An 8,535-nucleotide genomic window follows, 5' to 3' on the forward strand; every position below is an offset into this window, starting at 1 on the left:
CGGGGAGCAAAACGGGGCATCCCAAATGCCAAATGCAAAATGCCAAATGCACACCCTCCCCCTCCAGTGTGACACCACCCCCCATTGCTATCCCCCCCCGCTGCCAAGTGCCCGATTTGACACTGCCCGTGCGAGATGCAGCCCCGATGTGACACCCGGGCGCTGAATGCGGCTCCCCGAGGTGAAGCCCCATATGCCGGCTGACCCCCCTCCCCGTTGCTGAGCTCCCCTGACCCCAGCTCCGAACGTCATCGTGGGGGGCGACCGAACCCCCCGGGCGTGGCGGGCCGGGGTTATCTCGGGGGTCGGCGCGTTGACACGCGGGTGAGAGCTCGGTAAACCCCCCGGGCAGGGCCAGATGGAGGTGGGGGGAGCTGTGAAGTTTCCCACGGGGGCTCCCCGCCGGCCCTGCCTCCTGCCCCGTCCTGTCCGTCCCCTCCAGGAGGAGGGCTGGGAGGAGGAGGAGGAAGGGGAGGTAACGCGGTGGGATTCGCGGGCGGCTCAGGGGCCGGAGGAGCGGGCGAGCCCGGGATGAGCTGAGCGGAGCGGAGGAGCCCAGCGCCGGGATGGAGGAGGCGACGGACGCCTACACCTACGGCTTCGACAACGATACGGACTGCGACTACACGGAGTGGGGCCCCTCGCTGGCCCTGCTTCCCACCATCTACCTGCTGGTCTTCCTGCTGGGTACCACCGGCAACGGGCTGGTCCTCTGGACCGTCTTCAAGGGCGGCCGCGACCGCCGGCGCTCGGCCGACACCTTCATCGCCAACCTGGCCGTGGCCGACCTCACCTTCGTGGTCACCCTGCCCCTCTGGGCCGCCTACGCCTGGCTGGGCTACCACTGGCCCTTCGGCACGGCCGCCTGCAAGGTCAGCAGCTACCTGGTGTTCGTCAACATGTACGCCAGCGTCTTCTGCCTCACCGGCCTCAGCTTCGACCGCTACCTGGCCATCGTCCGGCCGCTGGCCACCGCCAAGCTGCGCTCGCGGGTCAGCGGGCTGCTGGCCACCGTGGCCCTGTGGCTGCTGGCGGCCCTGCTGGCCCTGCCCGCCCTGGTGCTGCGGCGGGCCGCCGCCCTCGGCGGGGACACCAAGATCACCTGCTACATGGACTACGGGGACCTGGCGGCGCAGGGAACCGAGGGCGCCTGGGAGGTGGGGCTGGGGCTCTCCTCCACCGCCCTGGGCTTCGTGGCCCCCTTCGCCGTGATGCTGACCTGCTACTTCTTCATCGCCCGCACCGTGGCCACTCACTTCCGCCGGGAGCGGGCCGAGGGGCCCCGCAAGCGCAAGCGGCTCCTCACCATCATCACGGTGCTGGTGGCCGCCTTCGGGGGCTGCTGGCTGCCCTTCCACCTGGTCAAGACGCTCTACGTGCTGATGGACCTGGAGGTGCTGCCCTGGTCCTGCGCCCTGCACACCTTCCTCAACAACCTCCATCCCTACTGCACCGGCATCGCCTACATCAACAGCTGCCTCAACCCCTTCCTCTACGCCTTCTTCGACCCCCGCTTCCGCCACTCCTGCGCCGCCCTGCTCTGCTGCCGGACCCCCGGGCCCGGCCCCGAGCGCTCCGCCAGCTACTCCTCGGGGCACAGCCATCCCCCCGGGGTCAAGGGGGGCCCCGGCCCGGGGGGCAAGCTGGACCCCGCCACCCAGGAGACGCTCTTCCGCGCCTGAGCCCCTCCCCGACCGCCCCCGGCGCCTCCCGAGCTGGTCTACTCGGGGGGACGCCCCCACCTCCGCCTCTCCCCAAAGCCTGGCTTGCTTTGGGGGTCCCCCGCTGGAAAGCTCTGCTCGCGGGAAGGGGAAACTGAGGCACAGCCGGGGAGGAGCCCCTGGGGGGCTCAGGCGGGGGCGGCTGCCCCGGCACCCCCAGAGCTTTGTGTTTTGTTACAAATAAATGAATTTTGGTTAAAAAAAAGGAGCAGGGTGTGCGCAGTTCCCTCGGGGGGGCTGGTGGGATGCGGTGGAAGGGAGGATGGAGGAGTGGGGGTATGGCTGGGTTTTAGGGTGTCTGTGAGCGAGGGCGCAGTGTGTGTGTGCACTATGGGGAGATCTCTGCCTGGGACAGATTCTCCTGGTCTCTTCCTCAGCAACACTTTGGGAAATGCAGGAAAACCTCCATCCCAACCCGTCAGAGTATTGCAGCATGGGGATTGGGGGTATTTGACACTGTGGGGTGAGCACCTGCCTGCCCCAGCCCCCCCAGCTGTGATTGTATCAGGCGGCAGCACTGTCCCACCAAATCCCATTTTGGGGCTTTTATCCTTATCTGAGGCTGGGACGAGCTCTGCGTGACTCACCTGGGTGTGAAAACAGGACCTGGTGCTGTGAAACACCCAAACCTGAGGGACGGGGACATGGGACCCCCTGGGTGCAGATGGGAACATGGGACCCTCTGGGTATGAAGAGGGACACAGGACCCCCTGGGCATTGATGGGAGGTTTGGGCACCGGGCAGGACCCCATCTCACCCCAGCCAGGATTTGGATGAGCCAGCAAATGGCTCCTGTCCCATTTCCTCCCCACCCCAGCCCCCGCTGCTTCCTGAGGCTCTGCTCGAAATAAATCTTCCCCCTATTTGCTATTTACATCCTTCATTTATTGGTGATGAACTAGCCTGTCTCCTCAGCCTTTGTTCTCTCTTGGAAAGGATGCGGGATCATTACTGGGATCCTTGGGATGCTTCCCGTCAAGGGAGCTGCCTCCGCCTTCCTGCCAGCCCCCACCGTGTTTGGGGGCCACCGCCCCGGGTCTCCCCGTGTGGGGACAGTCCTTTGTCCAGAGAGAGAGAATGGAGGGGACGGCCATGGGGCTGGGGACTGCACAACCCCCCACCTGGAGGAGTGGGGGCCTCCTTGAGGGTTTGGGGGAGTTTGCAGGTGGATCTGGTTTGGTCTAAGGGCTGGGGGACCTTGAGGAGTGGGAATGTTGCATCCAGGGACATGTCCCAAAGTGTGTTTACATTCCAGTGCCATCCAGGCTCCCTCAGCCTGGAGAGTCCCCTGCATATCTCCCATCCATCTGACAATCCAACTGTCCTTCCATCAGTCCAACAGTCCCCTCCTCCATCCATCCATCCATCCATCCATCCATCCATCCATCCATCCATCCATCCATCCATCCCAGGGTTAATGGTTTTGTGGTTACAGTGGCAGCGCTGGGTTGATGGTTAGACTTGATCTTAAAGATCTCTTCCAACCTTGATGACTCTACAATTTTCCCCTTCTCTCCCTCCCTTTTGCCTATCCCTCCATCACACCATCCTCCTTTCCCTCCCTTTCCCCAGCTCTCCCTCCATCCCTCCATCACTCCCAAATACCCCAGCACGATGGGGGTGTCAGCTTTGCTGCTTCCCCCCGATCCGGCTCAGCCGCCGGGCGCGGAAATGGCCGCAGGCGCCCGGCCAGCGGAGACGGAGCTGCCGACTTTCTATCCGCGTCTTGGAGATTTCCCTTTCCCTTCCAGGAGGGAAATGTTTGGTTGAAGAGTCTCTGGGGAGAAATGCAGGGACACTCCAGAAAATAACAAGGCCGGAGCTGGGGGTGAGGGGCAGCAGAGCCGGACCACCCGTCGGAAGAAGATAAGGAAGGTGTTGCCTTCCTGAGAGTGCCTGGGGAAGATGAGGAGGGAAGATAGAGGGGGACAGCAGGCACGGGGGGATGGGGAGCATCCTTGGAAAGGATGGCTGGGGGAATGGGGGGTGGGTGTGATCCTCAGGGAGCCCGGGGGCCCTCAAACCCCAAAATGCGATGCCTTGGGGATGCTGCAGGTCCCAGTTGGACCGGGGGCATGGCCAGGGGTCCCCAAACCGTGGTCGTAAGAATGTGACACTGGGAAAAGAGATTATTCTGCACGGGGAGTAAAAGTGGGCTCCGGGGAGGATGGATGCACCAGGGATAGGAACTGGGACAAGGATGGGGACAGCCCCTCACCCCCCCGGCGGCAGCTCCCCCCTCCCGCTTTTCCAAGCTGCCAAACGGGATGTTCACCCCCCCCCCCCCCCCCCAACCTCCCTCCGCTTCACATCCCGCCTGGGGGTGCCGAAATAATCTGCTGGTGCTAAGGATGTCCCCGGGCGTCCCCTTTGAAGTGACCTCCATGTTTACAGCCCGGCTCGGGCTCCTTCACACCTCCCGCCCCAAAGCAAACGGAGGAGGGGGGGACCGCGTGGGTGGGGGGGGCTGCAGCTCCCGTTTGTGCCGGGAAAACTCGGATTTGTCAAAGCCGCGGGAAAGCTTTGGCGCTACACCCAGGGCTCAGAAACTTTTGTCACTGTGGGGTGGGAGCGGTGGCCGCCGGGGGTGGCATTTTGGGGGGGTCCCTACTTCAGTGTGTCCCCACCGTGCCAAGTCCTGGGTGACCCACCCGACACCTCTTGGGGGGCCGGTCCAACCCCCTCTCTCCCCCCCATTGTGATGGGCCCCGTGTGACCCTGGACGACTTGGGGGGGGTGAGGACAGAGGGGGAGGACAGAGCGAGGAAAGGAGGGGGAAAAGACGGGGGGACAGTTTGGGTGGGCGGGAGAGGTTTGGGATGGGAGGTAGGATTGTATTACGTGGATGGATGGATGGATGGATGGATGGATGGATGGATGGATGGACGGACGGACGGACACATGGGATGACATGCAGGGCAATGGCAGGGTTCGGGGGTGCCCCGGGCACTGGGGGTGGGCGCCGGGAGCCGCTGTCCGGCCGCTGCCCCCATCGCTCCCCAGGGGCCGCCGGTGCGGCCGGACGCGGCACAGCTGCTGCCCGACCTCTGGGCTCCGGCCAGGCGGGACGGGCCCCGCGTCCCCCCGCCCGGAGGGGGTCCTGGGGAGGGGGGGGCGCGGAGGTGACCCGGCGGCCACAGCTGGGCCCCACCGGGGCCGGGAGATGCTGCCGGAGGAATAACAGGAAGCGCTGGAGGGAAAAGCACGGCTGATGCCTTCTGCAGGCTGTGGGACGTCGCTTGTGCCCGCTGCACGCACGCGGGTGTCTGTCACACACATGTCCCTGTCACACACACGTGTCCCCCCGCCACACGCGTGTCCCGGCCCCGGCTGCGCTGACACTCTTTATTGTCGAGGTTTGGCGCTGAAAAAGTGCCCCGTGGTACAAAACCCGCGGTTACAAAACGTACAAAGAGCAGGGTTCGGGGAGAAGAGAGAGAAAAGAAAAGAAAAGAAAAAAGAAAAGAAAAGAAAAGAAAAGAAAAGAAAAGAAAAGAAAAGAAAAGAAAAGAAAAGAAAAGAAAAGAAAAAAGAAAAGAAAAGAAAAGAAAAGAAAAGAAAAGAAAAGAAAAGAAAAGAAAAGAAAAGAAAAGAAAAGAAAAGAAAAGAAAAGAAAGACAACGGAAGGAAAGGAATAGAGAAACAATAAGATCAAAAGATAAGGAGAAACAAAGAGAAGGAAAATAAAACATAAACATAAATACAAAAATAAGAAGTTGAGGGTGGGGCAGAGGAAGGAGCTGGTGGGATGCAGGTGGATGCTCCATGCCCGTGTGGCTGGTCCAGGGGTGCAGGAGTTCTGGGGGGGTGCAGGGGGTGTGGAGCAGGGGGTTTTTGGACTCACTGAAAAGAAAATAATAAAAACCCAGACAAAATAGAGAAGGCAGAGGCCAAGTTCCCTTTCCTGGGGGCAGTGCTGGGGCTGGGGTGCAGCTGGAGCCCTTTTGGGGTGGGTTGTGGTTAAACCAAATCCCCCTCCCCATGCACTCAGCCTCCATGGGGGACAGGGGAAGGGACAAAGCAGCCCTCGGGCAACCCCAGCCCTGAGCCCCCAGCCCTACTCCCCATCTGATGTGACAGGGTGACACACACACCAGGGACAGGTGACACAGGCACTGTGTCATGGGGACATGGCCATCCCAGCTGGACAGAGGATCGTTGGCTTTCTGCTTTTTGCTTATTTTTCTTTTTTTGCCCTTTTTTTTTTTTTAGAGCTCCTTCCACCTCCCAAACCTCCCCCAGGGTGGGCAATGCTGGTGCCCGGTTTGGCCCCAAAGAGAAGGTGCCATCCTTAGGAGATCCCAACCCCTGGAGATGTCACAGCCCATCCCACTGCTGGGCTTGGTGCTCCCGGTGCTGTTCCAGCACATCCCGGTGTCACCAGCAAGATGCAGGCATGCCCTGGAATGGTGGTGATGAGCTGGGTGTGAGCAACGCTTCCTACCCCCCTGGATTTTTGGGGAGGCTGGAGAGTATATGCAGGATTTGGGGGGCTCCAGCGGTGCTGCTTTGGGGCTGAAAGCAGGGATTTCCTCGATGCCCCCAGGAGAGTGGCTGTGGTCCCCAAGACACATACAATTTATCTCTCCCAGGCAGAGGTGGGGGGATTCCCAGGGGATTCCCAAATTGCTGCCTCAACCAGTCTTGGGCAGTGGGAACAGCACGGGAGGGGGTCCAAGCTCACGGTGATGGGGGGTGCAAAAACTCCCCACTTTGGGGCAAAAGGAAGCAGGGCTGTCCCCTGGTGTCCCCGGCGTCTCGAGGGCCACCCCAGCGCAGGGGGCAGCGGGAGGGGACGCGGACAAGGCACAGTCTGGTGTCCCCGCGGGGGCGGCCGGGCCGGGGGGGTGGCCGGGGCGGGGGTCTATCGGCGGTGGCAGCGGTCCCTAAACATCCTCGTCCTCGCTGGCCTTGCTCCAGCGGTGGCAGCAGTTGGCCGTGATGCCCAGCAGGAAGTTGGTGGCCACCGAGGCGATGGAGACGACGAAGCCGACGAAGGCGATGAAGAGATAGTCGTCGAGGGTCAGCGTGAGGTGGCAGGCCTGGAAGCTCTCCTCTGTCAGCGACAGCAGCGGGGCCCCCGCCACCTCGGGGGGAGCCCAGCATTCCGCCTGCTGCGAATCTGCGGGACAGAGGGAACGGCGTCAGCCTGTCCGCCAGGCCCCGGGCGGGACGGGGCACGGGGGTCCCCATGGCACCTACCCGAGGAGCAGCGCTGGATGCGGCCCCGCAGCCACTTGAGGAGGGGCTCCATGGCGCAGCCGCAGAGCCAGGGGTTGCCCCCCAGGCGCAGCCCCACCAGGCCGGGCAGCCCCTCCAGGGCGTCGAGGCTGAGGGCGGCCAGGCCGCCGTAGCTGAGGTCCAGCTCGCGCAGCTGGGCCAGGCCGCGGAAGGCCTGCGGGTGGACGCGGCGCAGCCCCGGGTTGTGGCTGAGGTCGAGGCGCAGCAGCGCGCTGGCCTCGCGGAACATGTCGGCGGGCACCAGGCTGAAGTTGTTGTAGCTGAGGTCCAGGTGCGCCAGGCGCCGGGCGCCGCGGAACAGCCCGGCCGGCAGCGCCGCCAGCGAGTTGTTGCGCAGGTCGAGGGCGCGCAGCTGCCCGTAGCAGCCCAGGTACCCCGGCGGGATGCTGGCGATGCGGTTGTGGGCCAGGCTCAGGTTACCGGTGTCCAGCGGCAGCTCGGGGGGCACGGAGAAGAGGCGCTGCCCGCTGCAGTCCACCGCCTGCCCGCGGCAGCTGCACAGCACCGGGCAGCCCGCGCCCGCCGCCGCCACGGCCGCCGCCGCCGCCAGCAGCCAGGGGCCCAGCAGCATGGCCTCGTGGCGCGGCCCTCACGGGGCGCCGGGGGCCATCCCGCCCGCCCGCTCACGCCGAGCGCTGCCGCCGGCCGGCCGCGGGGCCGGGAGCGCGGCCCTCACAGCGCCGTCCGCGGCATCCCGGCGGCATCTGGGGGGCAAAGGCCGCCCCTCCGGGGGCGCCGGCGTCGGGCCGTCAGCAGCCGCCTGCGAGGGAGAGGAGAGGGGGAAGCCGAGCCCGCCCCGCCGGGGGGGGCCGCAGCTGCTGCAGCCCGGGGTGGCCTCTGGGGCACCCACACCCTTCCCGTGCCCCCGGGCCAGGGTCACTCCTCCGAGCATCCCCCGGGGATTCCAGGCAGAAAAAGCCCCCCCCCACCCCAGCCAGTCCTGCTGACCTTGGCCAGCCCATCCTGGCTGGGGGTGGGCAGAGCAGAGGTGCTGCTCCACGGTCCCCCACCAGCCCCTGCAGCCCCAGCCACCACCAGCTGAGCCCGGTGCCAGGGACACCCTCCCCGCCTCTCCGGGGGGAAGATCCCCATTCCCAGCACCCACCGGGGTCCCCCCAGGCCTGTCCTCGCCCCCCACCACCTGACCGCGTCTGCTCCATCCTCCCTCGCCCGCACCCCCCGGCTCCATCCCCTCCCACCGGCCCGCCTTACCCCGGCCGCTCCCCGGCCCCGCATCCCCCGAGCCCTCGCTGGGGCCGGGCTGCCCCGGGGTACTCACTGGCCAGGGAGGGAGCAGGGCCCGGCTCCCCGCGGTGATGTGGGGGTCCTGAGTGGCGACGTGGGGGGCTCCGGACGGTGATGGGGGGGTCCCCGGTGGCCGTCCACACCCCGGAGGCCGTCAAGTCGGGAGCTGGGCTTCGGCAGTGGTGGCCGAGGCTGCTGCGAGCCCGGCGATGGGAGCAGGTCTTTCCCCACCTCCTTCCTCCCCTCCTCCTCCTCGTCCTCCCTTGTCTCTCTCTTTCTCTGTCTCTTTTTTTTTTTTCCTCTTTTTTTCCTTAGGGCCAGATACTGA

At 64.8% G+C, this 8,535-nt stretch overlaps 2 protein-coding genes across 2 annotated transcripts; one reads left to right on the forward strand and one right to left on the reverse strand.

Moving 5' to 3' along the window:
• Positions 1 to 486: 486 nt before the first annotated feature.
• Positions 487 to 1,682, forward strand: APLNR (apelin receptor; the record flags this gene model as incomplete). Its single annotated transcript, XM_083864466.1, has 1 exon — positions 487 to 1,682. Exon 1 carries the CDS (start codon positions 567 to 569, stop codon positions 1,680 to 1,682), a length of 1,116 nt encoding a protein of 371 aa, XP_083720592.1. The 5' UTR covers positions 487 to 566.
• Positions 1,683 to 6,607: 4,925 nt separating this feature from the next.
• On the reverse strand, positions 6,608 to 7,533 carry LRRC55 (leucine rich repeat containing 55; the record flags this gene model as incomplete). The annotated part of the gene is made up of 2 exons (XM_083862909.1): positions 6,608 to 6,843; positions 6,924 to 7,533. The coding sequence occupies 2 exons, from the start codon at positions 7,531 to 7,533 to the stop codon at positions 6,608 to 6,610; spliced, it is 846 nt and encodes a 281-aa protein (XP_083719035.1).
• Positions 7,534 to 8,535: the final 1,002 nt, after the last annotated feature.

The sequence above is a fragment of the Zosterops lateralis genome (assembly GCF_965231275.1).
Source record: "Zosterops lateralis genome assembly, chromosome: 6".
Taxonomy (NCBI): domain Eukaryota; kingdom Metazoa; phylum Chordata; class Aves; order Passeriformes; family Zosteropidae; genus Zosterops; species Zosterops lateralis.